At 43.3% G+C, this 23,622-nt stretch overlaps 1 protein-coding gene across 2 annotated transcripts; it reads right to left on the bottom strand.

Moving 5' to 3' along the window:
• Positions 1–564: 564 nt before the first annotated feature.
• On the bottom strand, positions 565–12,994 carry GINS4 (GINS complex subunit 4). Of its 2 annotated transcripts, none has more exons than XM_059384514.1 (8): positions 12,823–12,994; positions 11,879–11,992; positions 7,933–8,019; positions 7,027–7,140; positions 4,160–4,257; positions 3,907–3,995; positions 1,800–1,890; positions 565–1,710 (listed from the first exon to the last, which is right to left on the bottom strand). In XM_059384514.1, exons 2-8 carry the CDS (start codon positions 11,972–11,974, stop codon positions 1,614–1,616), a joined length of 672 nt encoding a protein of 223 aa, XP_059240497.1. In that variant the 5' UTR covers positions 11,975–11,992; positions 12,823–12,994; the 3' UTR covers positions 565–1,613. The 2 variants fall into 2 exon arrangements, with proteins under 2 accessions (XP_059240497.1, XP_059240498.1); XM_059384515.1 differs by lacking the exon at positions 12,823–12,994 and adding an exon at positions 12,410–12,530.
• Positions 12,995–23,622: the final 10,628 nt, after the last annotated feature.

Here is a 23,622-nt window from a genome sequence, read left to right as displayed (position 1 = left end):
ACATGCGATGGGAAAGGACCTCGTATACACGCGATGAGGAGGGAGCCGCGGGTTCTAGGCTCAGACCTACCACTAAACATCCACTTTAACATCATTTCCCACCTATTGCTACCAGCCCTGTCTACTTCTCAGGACTGTTGTGAGGACCAAATGGGATCCTTGCTAAGAAAGACCTATGTGATCTGGGTCCAGACTGCCTCTCAGGCCTTACTGGGCACCACTTTCCATTTCGCCCACTGTGTTTAATGACTTGCAGACAGAGCTCGTTTCTGCTTCAGGGACTTTGTATAAGCCATCTTCTCTGTCTGGAATGATCTTCCTTTTGATCTGTGTGTCTGGCTCCCTGGTATTCAGATCTTGGCACAATTTAGTAAGATTCACTCTTAGGTAAGAACCTGTCAACCCCCTGACTCTACTCTGTAGTGAGTTGTCCTGTTTCAATTCTCTGTCTTATTCTGGGTTGGAGCTTCAGTGCCTTGAACTGTGCCTGACACCCTACATGCTCATTTGTTTTATAAAAAGCTGAAGAAGGTAAAAACACCATGGAAAAGATAAAGCACTGCCTGAAATATAAAATGCTTTTATTAACAAATAAACCCTCCTTGCTTTTTCTTAGTGATTTTTCTTGGAAATGATAGCCATATTACATTGATTTCTCTAACAGCCAATATTATATAAATGAAAATCTGCTGCCTTCTCATCAGCAAAAGACTGGAATGCAGGTTCCTTTTTATCATGTTTCAGGGAAAGATGATTCATTCACGGTCTCTACATCCTTCCTTCAGATATCACCATGATGCTCTCTGCTCATGTTAATTTCATCCACTTCCCTTCAGAAAGTAGAGCTAAAAACAGAAACGCTGTTACTGAGGTCACAAGATAGGACAGTTAATGTTGCTGTTAGCAGATCCCCGGCCAAGAGTGGCCAGATGGCCTGGAGGTTGGCTTGGCAAAGCTGCCCGAGATTCAGGAAGGCTGCAGGTTAGCAGTAGGGAGCACATACTTCATTAGGCTACCAACCGAGAACTGGCCAGAGGGTCCTTCTGGCACAAAACTGAAACTCAGAAATGGTTTCTTGGTTTAGTTATGATTCTCCAGGGCAGACATCGGTCTTAAGTCTGATATTAGAGATTCCAGAAGGTTAGTTCACACAATCCAGTGAGATAATCCAGAAGATACTTCATCTTCGGTTTTTCTGTGGCATTTATCTTCTTCTTATCGGGGATGTGAAAGAACTATCCGGTCTCTCTCAGATCAGGGCTAACTACTGTCTCCTAATCATAGGCAGCGATGTTTTATGAACTGCGGTTGTCTCACTTTCTTTAGCTCAAGAAATACCACAAAGGAAAAAGGCCCACAAAGTGAGCATCTGGGAGGACTCGGCCAGCACGCAGAACCAACAGAGCGGTGGCTCCATCTGCTGACTGTGGCTGGGATGGCAGGCAGTGAGGACGTGTGGCAAGTTAGGAATCCTGCCTGAGAGCCTTCTCAGTGCCCAAAGACCTGCAGTACTGTCAGGAAAGTCTGCGGTCCTTAGGCACAAAGCAGTGAAGAGATCTTACACATTTCCTTTAGGGTTCCATGCTGTCATTATTCTGTGTTTGCTTTCGATTTTATATCAGCTGAACTGCTCCAGAAGCAACCAGGGGCGCAATGGTTTTATAGCGGATCAAGTGCTGGGAGCCTTCCTCCAAGTCAATCACGTAGTCCCTGAAAAAGGAGGAAACAACGCATGCAGAGCGGAGCTGGTGCGCCCAGGGGAGGCAGATTTCCTACCTTCAAGGTCACATGCTGCTCACCTTTGCTCATCGGTTTCTGGTTCTACCAGGATGTTTTCCTGCCGTTCTTTCACTCTCAGAAACACGTATGAATCTAGATCTGGTTTGGGAACTGTCAGAGAAATGAGAGTGCAGTCAGAAAATACTCTGCCAGCAAGACCAATCTGGGAAAGTGGCTAGGATTCACTGTACCAAGCCCTAAGGGACCCCTGATGTGATAGCATTTTGGGGGGAAGGTGGCTTGAGGACAGCACTGGTTCCTTACAGAAACAGTACACTTCCCATCCAGGGTCTTGCATAGCAATGACTCATTCAACAGATGCCGAGTATGTGAAATGTGCACATTGCGGAAGATACAAGCAGGCGTGACATGTGGTCACTCAGTGAGGGAGAGTGAACCTGGGCACTAACGGCAAGGGCCAAGGCAGAGATATGCACACGTGTTGGGAGGACAAAGGTGTACAAATCTAGTCAGGAAATAGCTTTCATATATAGCAGCAGTAGGAGAGCATTAGAAAGATAGGGTCACATGGGGATAGTCCTGAGTGTCAGATGACAGAACACAGGTTTCCACCATGAGCCGTCCTTCACTTGTTGACTTCAGGGTGAGAGGCTGCTGCCTCTTCTACCACCAGCCAACATTGCGTGGAAGAAGGGGCCCTTGGCCGGGCTGCTCGAGAGTTCTTCATTTCTTAGAGCTCCCTGCGTACCCAGAGGACTCCCATCAACTGCAGGTTCTGAGAATTTACTGGAAAACTCTGTTCTAAGATCCTAGCTCAGCACAAAAATTCGCGTTGGATTTCCTCATCCACAGGTGGGGGTTCCACATAACTGGCTCCAAAGGTCTAAGGGGGTCCCTTGGGCTGCTTCAGGGTTTGGGGCCTGCCATAGAGCACCTAGTTGACCTGGCTGGGCAGCTACTGATTCCAGGAAACCCAGCTTAGATTTCAACATGCCTTTCCCCACTCTGCCCGCAGGGACCTACGATGCTCCAGAGGCCTGACGGGGACTCAGGGCACCTGGGTTAACTAAGCAAGGCTGATTTCACTGGGACAGGATGATCCCTTCCACAAGCTTCCAATTCCAGGGGCCTGGCTCTAGTCCTTGGAGAGGATCTGGGACAAGTGACATGTTTTTTAGGAGATGTCGGCCAGCATCAGGTAGAATTCAGTTAGACTCAGTTTCAGGAATTCAGATGCACGCTCGTGGCTGCTTTAGTCAAGCAGGTATGACAGCACTGGGCAATGCTTAGGGATGTGGTCCTGCTTCCTTCCTCTTCTTCCAAGAGGCAGACAAAAAGTGGTGGAACTGGTCATGGACTGGCCCTTTTGTTTCCCTCAGGCAGGTTCACCACAATGACCAGTTCCGAGCTCCACAGATCTGCGATGGGTTTGCTCCCAGTGCTGTAGGCTGCACTTGTCCCCCTTGCCCACAAATGCTTATGTTGATGCCTTGACCCCAGTACTTCAGGATGGAAATGTATTTGGAGACATTTCCTTGAACTGGATTTGGATTCCTTGAATCAAGGCAGCATCTGACCAAGCATGGGCAGGAACCTGTGAAGAAAAGTGTGCTAGCCCCTCGAGAACAAAGACTTTTGCCTCCTTAGTGCTCAAGGCCTAGCCCAGTGTGGATGCCCAGTAGATACCCAGCTGAAATAATGAAGGGCTGCACATGTGAATGAGTCTGCATTTTTAATGGCAGTCATAACAATTTCGATGTAAGCTAAAGACCACGGAAGTAATGCTGAAAGGCTATTCTTACACCTGCTTTTAATGATTTTTTTAAAAAAAGATTTTACTTATTGGAGAGAGAAAGAGTGTGCACGAGTGTGGGCAGTGGGGGCTGAAGAGGGACAAGCAGACTCCCCATTGAGCGCGGAGCCGGACTTGGGGCTTGATCCCAGGACCCTGAGATCATGACCTGAGCTGAAGCCAGACACCCTGATGACTGAGCCACCAAGGCACCCTGATGATTTTTTTTTAACCAGATATTTTTTAATATATTTTTTAACCAGATGACATCCTCTCTTCTCTTTTCTGCTTATCTAAGTATTTATTTTTCCAGGCTTGAGAGTAAAGATGAAGATCTTATTCGAAAGTGCCTGAAAAGAGAGTGTTCTGCTCACCTGACCTCAGGAGGTCCACCGTCTGTAAGTTAGGAGGCATATGCTTTAAGGCAACATTCTTAAGGTAGGTCTCTGTGTTAGCCATGTACCTGAAAAAGGGGAATTCAAACCGCTGTGACCACCCACCTGCCAGGAGCCTCCAGGCTGTCAGACACACAACAGTGGCCCAGCCATCAGCGTCACAGGGGACAACCGTCAAAACTCATGCTCATGAGCCACAGAAAGAAAGTCCCCATGCATCCTGCTTACTCACTGTTTGGCAAAGACCAGCTCCTCTGGAGAAAGGCTAGACAGCTCCCCCTCGCGGGATGTTTTCTCCTTTTCAAGGATATGAGGGAAAAACTTCTCTATCTGAGGATAAACAAAAAGCACTATGTAAATGTGTCCAGATTCCAGAGTCAAATATACTCATGTTCTGAAATAGGATGAGGTTAAACTAGAATTGACTTTAAAATGGCAAGTTCTCACAGTCAAGACATTTCTCAACTTCCAAGATTTCAAGGCAGGTTTCAAAGAATTCAGAGCAAAGGTGAGGCCTGTAAAAAGGAAAACCACTTAAAAAGGATGAGAGGCTTTTATAAAAGAAAATAGGAAAGTACAACAGTAAATGATATTAATGAGGGAGAGAAGGGGATATCGTTGGACATTTCTAGGCAGCTGCACAAGTTGTTCTAGGAGATGAAGCGTGTACAAAAGCTGGGAAGACACATATAGAACATACAAGCAGAGACAAAGAGGACTTTTTAAAAAAATTTATTTATTTATTTATTTGAAAGAGAAAGAGAGCTCTTCCTCCCAGCACAGCAGGGAGCCCGATGTAGGGCTCAATCCCAGGACCCTGGGATCATGACCTGAGTTGAAGGCAGACACTTAACTGCCTGAGCCATCCAGGTGCCTGAGAACAGTGACTCTTAATTATAAGAATATAACCGGCAATGATGAAGTCCACAGCAAGGGAAGGCTAGGACAAAATGGTAAGAACTACCAGGAAAAAACACAAACAAAACAGGGAAAAAAAAAAAAAAGCTAAAAGCTATATAAAGATAAGTGGTCAGGAACTGCATAGGGATTACTCCTCTGCTCAGTGAGTGCTGTGGGTTCTCTGCAGAAAGAAATGCAAGTAGGGAAATGACAAAGGGAAGGAGGACCCACCAAGACAAAGGAGCACTTCTCTGCTTAAAGGAGTTTCTGTCTTTGGGCTTGGCTCAGTTACAATTCCAGGACAAGTGCACACTGGTACGGAGTTCTGGTGCACAAGGTGGCCCATGCTAGATCAGTGTAAGCTGCCTTCCCTCCATCACTGAGCATGCTACCCACAGGCAGTGTTGCGAGCTCAGAATCAATGAGCTCAGAAGAGTGGAGCAGTGCTGGAGACAGGCCAATGTCCCAATTTTCAAAAATACAAAGATGGTGCGGGGACCTTCAGATATAGGTTAATGCCCTTCCCCATGGTATGTGGCATTATATGAGAACAGATAATTTAAGAGATGGTTTGCAAAGAAAAGAAAGTGGTTAATACAAAGGATTTTTCCAACTTAAGGAGAAAAAGAGAAAAAAAGAGTTTTCTGGTAGTTGAGGGTGGAGTGGAGAGACATATATTTTTTTAAAATTTTTTATTTTTTATAAACATATATTTTTTCCCCAGGGGTACAGGTCTGTGACTCTCTGGGTTTACACACTTCACAGCACTCACCATAGCACATACCCTCCCCAATGTCCCTAATGCCAACCCCTTCTCCCAACCCCCCTCCCCCCAGCAACCCTCAGTTTGTTTTGTGAAATTAAGAGTCACTTATGGTTTGTCTCCCTCCCAATCCCATCTTGTTTCATTTATTCTTCTCCTACCCCCTTAACTCCCCATGTTGCATTGGAGAGACATATTTTTAAAAAATCTCCATTTTGTCAAAACATAAGACACCACTGTTAGGACATCCTTGGCGGCAAAGTGGAAAGCCAGGGCTGTGACAGTATAGATCAGTACAGACTCAGAAGCAGTTTAACAGACAGATGTTGACTTGCAGGGAAGTCTCTGGTGGAATATTCTGTTGTTGGCCCAGTCCTACTAACGAATCAGATACAGCCTTTGATGACATACTTATCAGACTCGACATAAAGTGAAGATAAAAAATGTTATGAGATAGCTAATATATTAAGTGACCAGATCAGGTCCAGAGAACAGGGAAGTGGCCCAATGTAATAAGGTGAAGCCTAAGAGGGGTAAGTATCAAGCCTCACACTTCAGGGTTGAAAAATCAAACCTTTCAATTACAGGATAGTGACAAGCTGGGAAAGTGGTAACTGAGAAACTTCAAAGACGTTAGAGCTCATGGCAAGTGCAGAAAGAACAGTGGGACGTGTCTGTGTAATATGCTAATGTGATGCTAGGTGGCATTATTACCAGTTAAATATCTAGAATAAGGGAAGTGCTTGTCCTGTTCTTCCCAAAAGAGGCCCAACTACAACTGGAATATTGTGCTCTGTTGCAAGTGGTATGATTTAAGGACACCAACAAACTAGAACCTCTGTCCGAACCAGGACAGCAAATGGAAATAAATGGTTGGAGATGGTTTAGCTGAGAGCACTTTCACGAGGAGAGGATGCATTCATTTTGTAATAACTAAGGGAATAAGTGGAACCAAATGAGAAGATACTCATTTAAAATAGACATCATATAAAATAAGAATGTTTTGCAATTTCATTTTCATAAGTTAGATGGCCTCAGAATTATGGCTGAATGTCAAGTTATCATGGTCAGTTCGACATTGTCTATATGATGGCTGCAAAATAATTTCTGAAACTATTTTCCTCTGGTTAGTATTCCCTAGTCAACCAAGGCAAATGACTCTTCGGCACCGCTGTGCCGTAATTCCAGGGGACTCCTTTCACTCAGCAGACAGACTACAAATGTGTCCCTGGAGATGTACAACAAATGTCCTATCTAGGCTTCTTCAGAATAATCTCTTGCCCTCCTTATTCTTTAGCTACCTTAATATTGGGGCTTCGTGGCATCTTCAGGCCCTGGATTTTCCCAGGCCCCAGCCCAACATCTCCCCAAGATGCTCAGTCTATAATTACAAACTGCATTGTCTAAATTTAACTACATGTATCTCCACATCAAACCTTCATAAGCCGGCACCGCAAGTAGCTGCTGAGGACATAGCGGATCCTCTCCATCTCCATCCGATGAATGCTGACCTTCAGATCCCCCTTCTTGGCTCTCCTGAGATTTTCTTCCTATTAAAAGAGAAAATGAAGTCTATAAAAAACCATGATATTCAGATGAAAGACCTTTTCATTCAGTCTGTACGATTCCACAGGGACTATCATCACTGGCAATGCTGAGGACTCAAAGCCTACATTGAGGTCAATGGAGAACCAAAAAATTCCTAAGAGTTCTCATTTTCTTACACAAATTATGTATGACTACAGCCTCATTGTAGAAAGTTCAAACAATACTCATTTACTTTTAGAAAACTTTTAGATGGTTGATCTGAATAGAATCCGAATATGGTCAGTGGGAAGGGCCCAACTGTAATGGAGATAATACAGCAGACAGAAGACATGTCTAAGGGGAGTATTAAATCACCAGTTGAGAAACTGCAAAATACCAATGTCGTAAAGCTACTCTAAGGCTAATAATGACTTAGGCTCAGCCCATCTAAGCCAAGGGCCACAAACTCAAGTGTCTATGGGCACCAGGCAGGCAAGCTATCTAAGAAAGGTAGGTAGGTAAGGACTGTGGGGAACAGAGTGGTCCTTACTCCACTCTGGTCAGCTGTTCTCATATAGAAACATAGACCCAGTATTGATAGGGTTTTAGATTTTTCAGGGGAAGCTGACATGCAGATATTCATAGGAATGCTCATGGTTTATAAATGCTGGTAGGTAACGAATTCAATATTAAAAAAAACTCACTAGGCTGGGCCAAACAAAACAGATTTGGTATCAGACTTCAATCTCTCACTATGCTGACAAAACACTGTTAAAGTTCTCTTCCTTTGTAATCCCGAGATAAGCAACTCTTACCATGTGATCTAGCTGCTCCATGACACACTCTACAATCTCAGACTTGCTTTCCAGCAGCTCAGGGGCAAACTTTTCATTCATCCAGGCCTAAAAAACAATGCCCCCAACCAAATATGTAGCTATGAGTATCAGTCACAATAGAGCAAATAACCCTATGAGTCCGTACATATCCCGTGAAAATCATAGCTATTTTCGGCAAAGAAAACTATTTGCCTATGAGTTGGAAATACTGGAAATGCGTTGAAAACAAGCTATGTTTATGATGGCTTCTCTATTTCTTTGAGTGGGGAGGCTGTGCTTACAATCTTATATTTAACCAAAATTGTAAAAAAATCACTGTTCATGTAAAAAATGTTGTCGGTTTGCCTCTGCAGTTCCCCAATACCATTTATTTAAAGAAAAAAAAAAATGTCAGTATGATGCCTACTAGGGAGAGCAACACCACCTGGTGTTCAAACAGTACCTTTCACCAAATAGCATCCGCACGTTCCTGCGACTTCACCCGCTGCTGTCTCCCACCAGGGGGCGCAAGCACTCTTCTATTTGGGAGATGAAGTGCCCTCAGTCTACACATCCCATTTGGGAAGCTTAGAGCACTTTACAAAGACTTTTTCATTCATTATTATAATAACCTGAGATGAATGGATACAGTTATCCTTATCGTACTAATGAGAAAACCCAGATTATTTACTAACTGCCTCAGATAAAAGCATTGTGTATAAAGGATCACAATATAAGAGGATCAACTATTAAATAATTTTGGAACCACAATCCTTAATTTATGACTCAGGCCCAGATATTTGCTACATTTCAGAGATTACCAAGGCTTGGGGAACTGAAATATCCACAGGTGACTGAGGAAAACAATTTTGTCTTTCAATTACAGGAAAGTTAGTTTTAAGCAAAGCTCAGAATTACATGCCAATTGGGCTCACTTTATTCCTCTCAATGTCCTTGAGTCTCTGAGTCTCCGATTATCACCACGAAGACATATTATTAAATAGCAGGTACTGCTACTATCATAAATTTTTCCCCATAGGTTCAAGCTCCTGTAATTGTGCTGTAAAAGTTAACTAGAAAGCAAGTCTGTATTTTCAAGAATTACGAATGAGAAAAGACCAAACTGTCAGCGAGGACTTAGAAAGCAGAGTTTTTCTTTTTAACTGATTTTATTAAATACTGAATAGGTTCAGAAATGTTTATTACATATAACACGAATAGAGATATAAACATCTAGTGTACACATAACTTTATCATTATTTTAAAAGTCCTGGTGTCTTCCTCCCTTTTCAAAGGTAATCATTAGCTTGACCTTAGTATTTAATTTTCTATAGTCTTACTACATTTGTTTGTATCTCCACATAATGATTCTCAGTGATTTCAAAGAAAATGACAGCACTCGTTGGATACACTGGGGCAAAATGGGGTAGATTTGAGGGGGATTTCTTATTGACATTATGAGATTATTTTGGTAAAAATATTTAAAACATTGGGAAAACTTTGTACTAGTATAAAACTTTCAAACAAAATGTTTCCAAAATATTTAGTGAGAAACTTGCATTTGAATCCATGGTCTTTTTAAAAATAATCAGGTTCTATTTTGAAATAGCTACGTCTGATTCCTGATCAAAATTTTTAATGACAGTCTGTTCATTGTTATGGGTTAAACTCTGTTCCTCTCCACTCCCAATTTGTATGTTGAAGTCCTAATTTCTAGCACCTCGGCATGTGCCTGCATTTGGAAACAGGGTCTTTAAAGAGGTACTTAAATTAAAATGAGGTCATTAGGTGGGCTCTAATTCAATGATCGGTTTTCTTCTAAGAGGAAGAAATTTGAATACAGACGCACACGGAAGACCAGGTGAAAATGGCCACCTACAATCCCAGGAGAGAAGCCTCAGAAGAAACCTATGGTGCCAGCACCTTGATTTCAGGCTTCCAGCCTCCAGGGTTGAGAAAATACATGTCTGTTGTTTAATCTACCCAGTCTGTGATGCTTTGTTATATAGACTTGGCAAATGAGCATAATCATTAAAGTGAGAAACTTTGCACTATAGGTAATAACTTTAAAATAATTTTTAAAAAAGATTTTATTTAATTATTTGACAGAGAGAGAGAGAGAGAGAGAGAAAGAGGAACACAAGCAGGGAAAGTGGGAGAGGGAGAAGCAGACTTCCCATGGAGCAGGGAGCCTGACGTGGGGCTCGATCCCAGGACTCTGGGATCATGACCTGTGCTGAAGTCAGATGTTTAATGACTGAGCCACCAAGGTGCCCCTTAAATCATTTAACAGGCATTAAATCCTCTATCTGCTCCTGGAGCTGTGTTTATTAGTGGCCCTGTCAAGTGGCTCCTTAGGCCATGGTCTGCGGCCTACAAGTGTGTCCAGCCCCAGCAGCCATCTGGGTGGTGGACCAACTCCTTTGCAGCACTCAGGGCATTGCAACAGAGCTGCAGGCCCGAGATAGAACTCCTGCTCACCTGCTGCCAAGCTGAGCCCATGCTGCCTTCCAAGGAGCTCCTCACAGCCACAGGAGGCAACCAGCCTGGGGGAGCTGCCTGTCCCAGGGGGCAAATGGTCAACATTGTGACGCAATGCAGCGTATCAGCGTGTGCCACGAGCTCTGCCTTGAACAATGGTTTTGCCAGTGTTTGAGCTTAGCATAAATGGTTTCTTCAAAAACTTATTTTTTAATGTTCTATATAACGCTTTTGAGAGTCATCCATGTTGCATGAGCTCTCGCTCACTCATTTTATTGCTGCTCCCCCCCCATTGTGTATATAGATTGTACTTTTTATTCATTTTATTGTTGATGGATATTTGGGTTACTTTCATTTTTTAACCACTGCAAGCAATACTAGGAATGTTTTGCGCATGTCTCCTGCAAGTTTCCTCTAGGACATGTACCTGGGAGTAGGAAGATTGAGACACAAGATACGTGTCTTCAACTTGACAAGTTACTTGGCAAAGTGCACCAATTCACCACTGTAAAAAAGTGTGTAAATGGCTCTACAATCCTGTATATTGCTTTATTAATATGTTGCCTTATATCTCTCATCTTCTTCATTTCTGCCAATTCAATTCAATGAAGTGGTAACTCCTTGGGGTTTAAATTTTTATGTTCCTGATTACAAAAAAGATTGAGCATCTTGTCCATGCGATTACTGGCCATCCTGGTTTCCATTTCTGGGAAATGCCTGCTAAGATTTCATTTTTTTCTACCGGGTAGTTTGTTAAGTGTTTATAGTGTGGACTAATATTGCAAATATTTTCTCCCAGTTTTGTAGCATGCATTTTTACTGGCATCAAGCTGTAAAAACATAAGTTCTCAATTTTGATGTAGTTGAATGTATCCATTTTTTTCTTTATGCTTTGCACTTTTGGATTTTTGTTTCATGAATCCTTTCCTAATAAAGCAGGGGCTCTTAAACTAGATGGGCAATTTTTAGGGTGTCTGAATCTCTTGAAATTATATGCAAAATTCCTGGATGTGTGTGTATACATATATTATTTTGGGAGAAAGGGCCAGTTTGCACCAGATTTTCAAAAAGGTCTGTGATACAAAAACAAAGGAAGAATTACTCATACAGTAAGAATTATTACATAATATATAATTTTGAAGTCATCTTTCTTTTGTCACTCATGATGACCTGCTTGGTAGGACAGAGTGAAGAATGCTAGAATAACAAACACGAGAGCGTTCCAGAAAGGGGCTGTTCAAGAGAGAATGCAAGAGTAAGGCAGCAGGTGTAGTCCATTAAGAGCAGATATTGGAGTCAAAGAGACTTGGTTCATTTTGGGCAGTAATACTTAAAGATTATTACTACTCACAGCTAACACGGAGTGCTTATCATGGGTCAAACAGTATGTTAAGCATTCTTTGCATATTATTTCCTTTAATCCTCACAATAACTCTGGGAAATAACCACTATTACTCATGCTTACCTGCTCCAGCCTTTCAATGAGCTCTGCAGGGGTCAGGACCACCTCTTCACTACCTGCATCAGAGTCCTGTCCTGTGAGGTCCAGTTCCTCCGTCATCTTCTCCGAAACAGGTATCTAAGGAAAAGAAAAGAATCAATACCTTGCAGCGTGGTTTCCATTTATTTGCAAGAATAGGCAACTGCTTATCTACCCCTGGTGTTGTAGAGGCTCACCAGATGGCCAGTCGCCAGGCAAGTGACAGGCTTTGATTCTTTTCAATTCTTTGCCTCTTCCTTCGAACCTTAGGTCAGGTATCAGTTTCTCAAAGGGGCCACCCCTTAAAACTGTTTCCCATACACCTCGGAGTGAGCATCTGTCACGCCACGTAACAACTGTTTGCCTTCCTGGTAGAGTCCTCTTCTTAGGGGCCGTGTTCAGGTGGGTTCAAACAGGAATCACGCATCTGCTGTGTTCCGGGCCCGCGTACCCACTGGGACGTAACTACCTGTGTCTAACTCCCAGCTGGCACTCAAACTTGTCGCAAGAACTAACCAGCCAGAGGGGCGCCTGGGTGGCTCAGTCGTCAAGGGTCTGCCTTTGGCTTAGGTCATGGTCTCAGGGTCATGGGATCAAGTCCCACATCGGGCTCCCTGCTCAGTGGGAAGCCTGTCCCCCTCTCCCACTCCTGCTTGTGTTCCGTCTCTCGCTGTCTCCTTCTGTCAAATTAAGAAAGAAAAAAAGAAAACAAAAAACAAAAAACCCTAACCAACTGGAGCCACAAGGCCCAGCGCCATCAGACCAGCGACCCCAAATGCTAATGAGGTGGGTGGTGGGGATGAGGATGTCCTCGGAGTGTCGGGGACGCTGAGCACACTCCGGCCGCTCCTCTCCGGTCTGGGGGCCACCAGCACAGCAATCCCCCCCCGACACACACACACTCCCACAGATCCCACTCGGACGCTCACCTGGGCACCAGGGAGGCAGAGAGGCGCTCCGAGGTAACAGGCGGCTAGGACCGGAAAGTCGTGAGGAAGCAGCCTTGGCTTCCCAAGGAGCACCTGGAAGCGCACAACCTTCTCAAGGCCTTTCCCCGACCGAGCCGACGCCGGACTCCCGCGCTCCGCTCACAAATTTTCCGCCCCGGACTTACGTCACCACGCTCGGGCGGCGTTGGCCAATCATGGCTCGGGGGCGGGGACTCGGAGCTCTGCGGCCTGTTCACGCAACAGCCTCACGGAGGGAGCTTAGCCCCGCCCACTTGGGCCCGCCGCCCGAGTGTGAGTTCTCGGGTGGCACTACCCTGGACGATCGGGAGGGGGCGCATCGCCACCGCGGCTGCCGCGGCCGGGCGGAGTCAGTTTTGGGGTGGAGGGTGGGGACCGGCCCGGGTGCAGTTGCCGGAGAGTGCCCGGGCCGGCAGGAGTCCTACGGGAGAAATGGGCTCCGGTAAAATCAGGCCACTTCCTTGTCGGGGGTCCTCTTCGCCCCCCACCGCTCTTGTGGCTCTTTTGGTCCCTTCGTCCTTGCCGGGGCTGCAGTGTGGCCACTACCAGGTCTGAAAACCTTTAGGCTAGTGGTTCTTAAAGCATGGGGCCAGGCCACAAGCAACAGCGCCGCCCCGGAACTCGTGAGAAATGCAGATTCCCAGGCCCGACCCGGCTCTGCGGAGTCGGAAGCTCTGGGGTGTTTCGACAGGCTCTCCCGGGGGTTCTGATGCAGCTGAGGCTGGAGAACACTGTCGCATTGGGCTCTGCTTCCATCCCAGCTGCTCCACTATTATTTTGACATTTACTGCACCTTAGCTACCTTTAACGGAGGACAGAAACAGACATATATACTTAGATCTATATATATTTTCTTTTTTGTGATGTCCGTTTTTCTCAGAATTGATCATGTTTTCTCTGCCGAGTACCACCTGTGGCTCCGCCTCAGTCCGAAGATTCTTCCTCGTGATGTTTCCTGTGCTACACTGATTGATTTGAAAAAGAAGGTTGGCTCATTGACAGGTTGATAGTACCTGCCTGATTACAATCATGTTTTGAAAATAGAACATCCTGAGTGGCAGAGTGGGCATATTTACAAAGGGCTATGGAAGCTGGGGGGACATTGAAGAGGGATTCCAAAAGGATGGGACAAATCCGTTTGAGCTCGTCTCACAGAATGACTTTTGTTAGGGACAAATGGATGGCCTTTTCCAGGGCCGTTTCAACTCTGTGTTTCAGTGGTTTGGTAATCCTGTGGTTTTTCCGTTGTGGCAGACTGTGTTTTCCAAAGACAGCTGCTCTCATGCAGATCTCGTCCCATGTACTCTTCTTGCAATATGATGTTGGGAGGGATGATGATCGAGGGAGGCTGTGTCTATATCCTTGCCTCTGAGAAGACCTTCTGAAACCGTTATAGAACTGTAAAGATGGCTGGAAATCAAGATGGACTCACTAATGCTTCACCAAGGCTTGATATCAAACAAAATAGATTTTTCCTAATTCTTGAAGCCTCCTCTTCCCTTTCACTTGTTTTTCTGTAGAATCCTCTGTTCATGAACTCCTGAGCTTGTGTCAATATTGACATCTGGCTGATCTCCATGTATAGTTAGTAACAAGATGGGGATGGCCAGCCAGCCCTAGTCATGAGACCAGCTTAAAGACTAAGGAATGCTCTTGGCAAGTACTAGCTTCCTATTGAAACCACCCAGATCCTGTATTTTCTTTTTCTTTAAAGATCTTATTTATTCATGAGAGACAGAGAGAGAAAGAGAGGCAGAGGGAGAAGCAGGCTCCCCAATGAGTAAGGAGCCCAATGTGGGACTTGATCCCAGGCCCAGGATCATGACCTGAGCTGAAGGCAGACGCAACCATCTGATCCACCCAGGCACCCCAGATTCTGTATTTTCCTATAAAACCCCTCAGTTTTTTTTACTGTGGGTTGGTCTGCAGTCCTGGAGACATTAGCCTGTTGAAGTCTCCTTGGCTTGGCAAAGTGATAAACTATCTTCCTTTTTTATGTGTAAACTCTGTCTTCCTGTTACATACTTTGGCTCTAGAGTACAGAGGTCGGTTTTCAAAAGAGCACTTTGTAATCGCCTTGCCTGGGAGAATGTTGCCGAAGTGATGGTCTGACTTCATAAAAGGTGGTGCAACTTCTGTGTGACTCTCTTTCTTGAGCTGTGCCCCTTGGGAGCAAATGAGCTGATATGTGAGAAGTTCGGTTGTCCTGCCGTGGCCATGCTGAAAGGTCCATATGGGGAAATCACATGGAGGTAGAGAGAGAGATGTCTCTGGATGGAGTCTCAGCAGCCCCATGTTCGGGCCTCCCGCTGTCTGAGTTGAGTGAGCCTTCAGATTATTCTAACTCTCGGACTGTGAGCAGTACCAGCTAACATGGTGGGAGTGGAGATGAGCTGACCCTGCAGAGCCCTCCCTGGATTGCAGATTTGTGAGCAAAATACTGTTTTAAACTTAAGTTTTGGGGTGCTTTGTTGCGTAGCATAGATGATTGGAACGTTAGATGATTAGAACATTAGTTGTTGAGCACAATCCCATTCTTCCGTAATTTTCATTCCTATATAGCTTTTCGGCCGTTGTTATTAATATTCCTTAAGTGTTACAGATTTGAGTCCAAGCATGGCTAACTTCTCCATCCAAGTACCAATTGATTACTGACTCAGAGACTTCCCTTCTCCAGGGCCAACTGCTTTTTCCAGTCTCCCACTGTTCCTCATCTGGGGAGCGGGATCCAGCTTCTGCTTCCTTAATAGAGGTGTGGCCCTAAACAAGTCCCTTCTCTGGCCTTCGGTGGTGCCCCCTGTTTGTGAGAGCGGTTTGTATCTTCCTAAAGGCAGAGGGATAGATAAAAAATATGGAGAGCCCCTCTTTCATTTCTAAATCTTTGATCCCAACTAATATGCATCCAACAAAACCACATTAGAGTAAAGTGAATTTTTAGAGAAAGATTTCTGCTATGTAAAAAAGGGAGGATTTAAGGAGATGTCCAGAAAGAATATATAGAACTACGTGGGGAGAAACCTGTGATGAAGCTGTTGGTCACGTGGCACTGTCAAGTTCAGGAAGGTGGGAGAAAAGTCGCGTCTTAAGTTACATTATGGAGGATGAAGAGAAAAATCAGGTGGACACGTCCCTACTGTCAGGAAATTAAAAAAAAATGACTACACAGCTGTGTGAATGGAATGTCACTCATTAAAACAGACACATAAAAGATAATTACAGAGATTATGATAGCAGGAGGGTGCAGTTTGATGGTAGTGAATGGAACCCTGGGGCAGAGTTTGTAGGCAAGTTCTGATGATAGAAAGGGCAAGACAAACAGGGTAATCTGGACTCAGACAAGAACAAGGTGAAGCCACAAAGATGGCAAAAGAAAGGAAAAGCTACTGCCCAATGTTTCAGAAGACATCACCCTATGCAACTGAAGAAGCTGAGTTAATGCGATTTCCCGATCCTGCTCAATGAAGAAATTGATTGCACTTATAGACACAGCACATAGAAACAGCCAAAATATTTGTGGTTAGCTATGGAAATACACGTTAATAAGAATGAATCTATTTTATTTCAATCACCAGGGTAAGAGACAAAACCTGCATAGTTGATACAGGACTGCGAGCTTTTTGCAGGAAGGTGCTTTTGAAATACAAGGTAATATGACCATTATTGTTCTCATATCATCCCTGCCCTTGCTGATTTGGTCAACAGCTGTTCCTCACTGTTTCCTTCCTCTAAATTCCATCGCATTCTTGGTCTCATTGCCCTGAGAAGCAAAGCCTTACATTTTGGGCAATGTATGAAGCTAAGTTGAACTCCCAGTTGTTCTGAATGAAGGACAATTTGGACTAAGGATAGGAAAGTGAGCATTTTTAGGCAACCTGCATTATTAAGGAAGAGTACAGAGAAGTGCTCTTAGGATGTTTCCTTGGCTGCTCAAGGAAAGCTATTGACAGGTGAACGTGCAGATGTTTTTCTGGCTAATGGTAAAACCCCATACGTGCTTGTACAGACAGATACTGGAAAGCTCCGGAGGCCAGGGTCTGTTTTGGATCTCACTGACAAGTGGAAGATCTGGGCAATTCAGAGTCATCTGAATTCCTTTTCCCCCCTCAGATTTCTTTCCTCATCCCTTACCCATCTTGATTTCAAGCACATTAAATTAACCCAGAAATGTCTCCAACAAAGATATATGCTTTTCAAATCTCTTTTGTGTCCTTCTTTTCTAAGTTTTGAGATTAAGGTTTCGAGAGTTCTTTAGCAGGTAGCCCTCAAATCCAGCGCAGCGCCCATCATTTATGCATGCATTAATTTCTTTGTTCAACAAATATTTCTTGAGCATCCAGTGATATTTGTTGGAGTGTCTACTGCCAGGCTCTGTGTAAGGGCTAAAGAAAAAGCAGGGACTAGAAAACTCAGACTCCGTGAAGGGAGATAGACAATAAATATTTGTCAGGTTGTACAAAATAAAGCTGGATAATAGAATGTTGCAGATAGGGGCGTTTTGGAAGGTTTCAGTCAGCATCTGTCTCAGTCCATTTGGGCTGCTATAATAAAATACCACAGATTATGTGGCTTCTAAACAGCAAAAACTTATATTTCAGTTATGGAGGCTGGGATGTCCCAGATCGTGGTTCCGAAAGAGTCAGTGTCTGGTGAGCGCCGATTTCCTAGAAGGCTGTCTTTTCATTGTAAGGTCACAGGGTGGAAGGGGCAAAGGAGCTTTGTGGGCTGCTCTTATAAGAGCACTGATCTCATTCATGAGGGCTCTGAATTACGGGCTTGGGGGTTAGGATTTTAACACATGAATTTGGAGGGGACCAGTCATTCAGCCTACAGCAGCTTCCCTGAGGAGTGGACACACGACATAGTTTGCAGGAAGCATGACTGAATCCCAGGAGAGGAGTGGGAAACACTGCGAAGAGAAACAGAAACTGTATTGTCATTGCAGAATGTACAAGGACTATGCCTTTCCTTTTTTTTTTTTTTTTTAAGATTTTATTGATTTATTTAACAGACAGAGATCACAAGTAGGCAGAAAGGCAGGCAGGGAGAGAGAGAGAGAGAGAGAGAGAGAGAGAGAGAGGAAGAAACAGGCTCCCTGCTAAGCAGAGAGCCCGATGCGGGGCTCCATCCCAGGACCCTGAGATCATGACCTGAGCCAAAGGTAGAGGCTTTAACCCACTGAGCCACTCAGGTGCCCAGCCTTTTCCTTTAAAACAAAACAAAACAAAACAAAATGCAACTTATCTTCTGAAAAACTATGGCCATTTAGCAAGTTACAGAAGACTATTTTCTTAATGATTTTCTGGATGAGTCAGCAAAGAGAAATGTGGTTTTTCCATCAGAAAATTCCTGTGATTTTATGTCAGGAGTGTCTAAGTGCTGGCAGTCTTTATGTTTATTAAGGTCTATGTAATTTAGGGAATTGTCTTTAGGTCTAAATGAAAACCAGGCCAAACTCAGCATTTCTAAATACTTAAAGGTTAGGACAATGCTCTTCTTCTTCTTCTTTTTTTTTTTTTTTAAAGCATGTAGCCACAGGTAAAGGTTTGATAATGGTCACAGGAAGAGGCTTGGAGGGTAGCCTTGCTTGAATCTACCTTGTGTCAAAATTCCATTCATTGGTTTTCATTTTAGTGCCTTACCTTTTTTGGTGTTAAGGGATCATAGACATGGCACCATGTTGAGAACTTCTTATAACTAACGAAATGGGTCACTCCACTTCAGCGTAAAGTTTGTTGAAATAATTTTTCTGTGTAGGGACAACTCTTAGAATACAAGTGATACTCCTCTGTATCTGGGCTTCAGTTTCCCTGAGCATGAAGGTGCATGAAGATTTATTTTAAAACTTTTTTAAGTTCCAAACTTTCTAGTTCAAGTTACAGAGATGGAATTATACTGTCATTATATCTACATTATATCTATATATTGCATTATATCTAGTTTTTTTTTCATTTAAACACTTCTAACAGGTGTCTCGTTGGTGAGCTAAACACTTTAATTCAGTTCAGTATTCATCCTCTATCAGAAGGCTGGAGAGTAGATAATTTTTAACTGGGCTCCATGTCCCAGAACATTATCTGGGTATTTTACTACTAAATTAGCTAGAGCAGATAATGTAATAATTCCACCTTTAGAGTATCCCACAGTGATAAAACCCACGAAACTGTCAGTTTCTGTTATGTCCAGTTTAGTTATGAAAATGTTTTCAGCTGGAAATACTGAAATCTGGTCAAGAAATTGTGTTAACTGTTGATATGTTTGGAGACAAGAACTGGAAGCTTTGGGCTACTTGGTCTGTTGTAGCAGATTTTGCCATGAGCGTTGTCATTGCACACCTTTGCCAGCTTGTTAGGGTCAGTAAGCTTTGGATGTGACCCATGGAGCTCTGGGGAAGGCTGAAGTGACTTTCGACTTGTCTCTGTTTATGGGGAAGTGAGAGTGTAAGTTTCCTAGTCAGCTTCTTTCTTTCATCTTCGACATGTTTACATGAGAAATTCTGCTTGACCCTGAACTTTACTCCTCGGCTATATGCTACTTCTGGGCTGTAAGTTTAATTCATTTATTTTATTTTTATTTTTTTAAAGATTTTATTTATTTATTTGACAGACAGAGATCACAAGTAGGCAGAGAGGCAGGCAGAGAGAGAGAGAGAGAGAGAAGCAGGCTCCCTGCTGAGCAGAGAGCCCGATGCGAGGCTCCATCCCAGGACTCTGAGATCATGACCTGAGCCGGAGGCAGAGGCTTTAACCTACTGAGCCACCCAGGTGCCTCTAATTCATTTATTCTTGTTTTTTTTTTTAATTAAAAAAATTTTTAATTTATTTGACAGAGAGAGATCAGAAGTAGGCAGAGAGGCAGGCAGAGAGAGAGAGAGAAGCAGGCTTCCCGTCAAGCAGAGAGCCCGATGCAAGGCTCCATCCCAGGACTCTGAGATCATGACCTGAGCTGAAGGCAGAGGCTTAACCCACTGAGCCACACAGGCTCCCCCCCCCCCCAATTTGTTTATTTTGAAAGGCTACTCTCATATCTGTAAGCAGGAAAAAGCCCCTTGTCAGTATTTTTCACTTTTTTGGTATATTTAGAAGTAGCAGAACTCAAGACTCTAGTGCTTTTTGACAATGAGACCAATGAGACAAACAGGCCTGAATGCTTAGAGGAAATTGGAAATAGAGACCTGAAATCCCAGGGGTGTGAGTATTGTGTCCAAACTAGCAAAGTCCATTAAACATGCTGTTTAATTACAACATGCTGTTGTAATAAAATTTGTTAAATTTGAAAATGTATAGAAAATAAGAAGGCATTTAATATTACAAATTCAACCTAAGCCCTGTGCTCTTCTTTCCGACCCCATTCTCTCTCCTCCCTCTCTACAGGTAACCACCAGCTTCAGTCACCTTAGTGTTCATGGTTTCTAGGCAGAGGGACATATTTTACCACAGCTGTATATATCCAAAAGTAATGTGGTAATAATATACAAATTATGTATATGCTTATCAATTAGGATAACTCCTGGACTATAATAATGAGGCAATTTTCTTTTTGTTTCCAATAGTACTTTTGTCCCTTTACATTGATTTGTTGGGTGGGTATAGCTCTTCCCCTATCCTGGAGGAAAACTAGGGACGGTCCATGATTACTCTTGACACTCTTCTACTGAAAAAAGTAAGTCCTGTGATCTTTCTACGTCACAAAACATAGTGCCCAGTAATTAAAATGTCCAGTGTGATCTAATCAAAACCCCCTCTGGAGTATATTGCCAGCTTGGGGGCTTAGCATTGGTTGGCCATTTGTGCCCTGGACAGTGGCAGTAACCGAATCAGTCATAATGAGCGGAAGTCAATGCTGTTGAGTCACGTGTGGCCTCCATTCTTGCTGCCATGACCATTTTACATGGTCCCAATGAGCAAGCACCAGGGGGGCTGGGAAGAGTCTGAATGACATCAGAGCACTTTCCACAACCACAGTGAGACCCTCTCTGCAGTGGGTGGGCATTTACACGGCATGTACATTTCTTCACACTCTGAGACAGTTCCTAGAGATTCTTCCACAGAGCATTCCTCTACTCTTCTTCTATTGTCCTCCCTGGTCCCTAAGCAGCTAGCCAGCCAGCCACTCCCATGAATCAGTGTGCCTTGCTTAGACTGATCTTTCCCACTGGCTGAACCCTACTGGAAGCCACAGGCCAAGGGTACCTGGTTGATACTGTCTGCAGGCATCAGTTTTCTAGAACCTAAGGGAGCACATGGAGGAGAAAGGATCTGGAGGGGCCAAAGGAGACTATCCAGCCCACCAGACAAACTTGTGTGTGCATCTAGGTCTCTATTCTGTTCCATTATTCGGTGAGCTTGTCCTTGTACCAATGCCCCATGTTAAGCACTACAATTTAATACATCTTGCTAGTTGTAGGACAGGTCTCTTCACTTTTTCTAGAATCAGCATGTCAAGTTCCATAAAAAACCTTATAAGGACTTTGTTAGGCAAATAATTTTCTAAGTTCTTAATAAGCCTGTCTGTAGAATGAATTGAGTAGACTAAATTTGACCCTAAATGCTTTCTCCTGTCCCAGAGGCATTTTTACTTTCTGCCTTTAACTGTTACATATAGTTAATATGCAGCTGCAGTATTATCCTGACGCTGCACATTACCTCGACAAATAGAAAAATTGTGGTCACTGCAAAACCTACATAGTACTTGGGAATAGAAATCAATGTACACAAGCAACCATTTTTCCCCCCTCAGAGTTCTCACAGAATCTCCATCAAGGATCTGATTATTTTTAATATATAGCTCTTGCCGGCAGGGATTGGCAAAGTTTCTGTCAATATGGTTTCTGTTGGGCATTCTGGTTACTTGAAAAGGTGATTTTTCCCATCCTGATGTAGTCCCTCCATATAATTAGACATTAAGTGAAGATCTTTTTTTGCAGTATTAAAAATGCCCACAGCATGCTGTTAGGCCTTTCCTTTCCTAATTGTTTAACTGAAGCATCACTCATTTTAAAAGTAGACAGTCACATCTATAATAATGTTGCTTTTTCAAGCACATAATCCTTCAGACATCTAAGAAATTAGGAATTGGACTAAACAAAACATTTGTGCATTGTATGGGATACAAAGATATGCAAATATGTCCACCAATCCTTTAATTGGGAAGAAAAGGTCACATTACATCCGTTTCTGAGTCCTTTGTGTATCACAGAATCTAAAGTGCTACAGTTAATGTTGTTTGGCATTTGGTTGCTCCCAGAAGACTAATTGCCAAAACATTTTGAATACAAATTATTATGTTCATTTCCTGGCAATAAATTGGTCTGTGAAAATATGAGGTAAGAAAATATACAAGAAGAGAAACATTAAGATCAAGAGCAACAGATTTGGCAGTTGATGGGCTGATTTTAAGCACCCCGCTTTTTAAAAAGATTTAATTTATTTTAGAGAGAGTGAGCATGAGTGGGAGCATGAGTGGGAGGGGCAGAGGAAGTAGAGTCTCAAGCAGACTCCCCCCATTGCAAAGCCTGACATGAAGCTCGATCTATGACCCTGAGATCACACCCTGAGCCAAAACCAAGAGTCAGACACTTAATGGACTGTGCCACCCAGGCGCCTTACCACTTCTTCTTCTTTTAAATCTTTGTAGCCGACACAACCAAATAAATAAATTCTTCAAAGGCAAGGTGATTTATGATTCTAGAGGTTAAAGATTTCACATAAAAAAAGTGACAGCACAAAGTTAAGTAAGTTCTTATAAGGTCAATAGACACATAGCTCATATGCTCTTTTTTAAAAAATCAGCAAATTCTGTTGGCATAAATTCGTTTTGACAATGACCCTTAACCAAAATCTTTGGTTGTGCCTGAGTTATAAAATTATTTCTTTTTGTGAAGTGGAGGTTTAATTTTTTTTTTTTTTTTAAAGTAGGCATTCAATTCTTACTGGGCTTGGAGGCAGAATTTCACAAATGGACTGACATGAAGCTCTGCACCATTTGAGATATACAAACATGTAATTCTGTGTTTACTCATTTTGAAGCAAACTTGATCCAAGAACTTAGGTGGTATGGAACCTACATTTTGACATTCACAATTCACTGGACATATTTGCTATCTTGTACACATTTCCAAGTTTTGAGTACTGTGGTGTACTACTATAAAACCACTCACTACAGCTTTGGTGGGAGGAAGAATAAAATCCTTCACAATTACACATTTGCAGATTAAGGTGGGTCACTGTGTAATGCTTGTATTTATTGGTTTATCTTCCAAGCAAGCACTGATGAGGATGGAGATCACTTACGGGCAATGTCAGGGATCTACAGAATAAAAAAAAAGGACAAAGGACGAGTTGGAGGGTTACGCAGTATTTACAGATCTCTGTACTTCAAAATGTTTTGAATGTAATTCTTTTCCTTTCCCTGGGAATTCCTGACTACAGGAGAAAGTTCACTTTCTCCTACCGAGAGTAGTTATCTCTGTGCAAAAAAGTCTATTCTAAGAGTTTAAGCCACAGATCTCTTTCCAATCTTGTAACTTTATAAGAGGGGGTATACAAGTCAAACACCTCAAGATGTAGTGAAGTAACTGGGCTAATCACCCGTCAGCCTGTATCTTATTCACTTAGCAAATATGCGTGTTGAGTAGGTGTATCCCCCTGCATGATGATGCTTGCGAGTTAGGGACAGATGCAAGGTTAACTAGAAACAACCTCTGCCCTCATGGAATTAGAAGGATTAGGGTGGGGAAGGAGACATATGGCAAGGGGAAGAGGA

The sequence above is a fragment of the Mustela nigripes genome, chromosome 18 (assembly GCF_022355385.1).
Source record: "Mustela nigripes isolate SB6536 chromosome 18, MUSNIG.SB6536, whole genome shotgun sequence".
In the NCBI taxonomy this organism is placed as follows: domain Eukaryota; kingdom Metazoa; phylum Chordata; class Mammalia; order Carnivora; family Mustelidae; genus Mustela; species Mustela nigripes.
The sequence above is the reverse complement of the archived record's forward strand: the minus strand, read 5'-3'. Positions and strand labels throughout refer to the sequence as shown.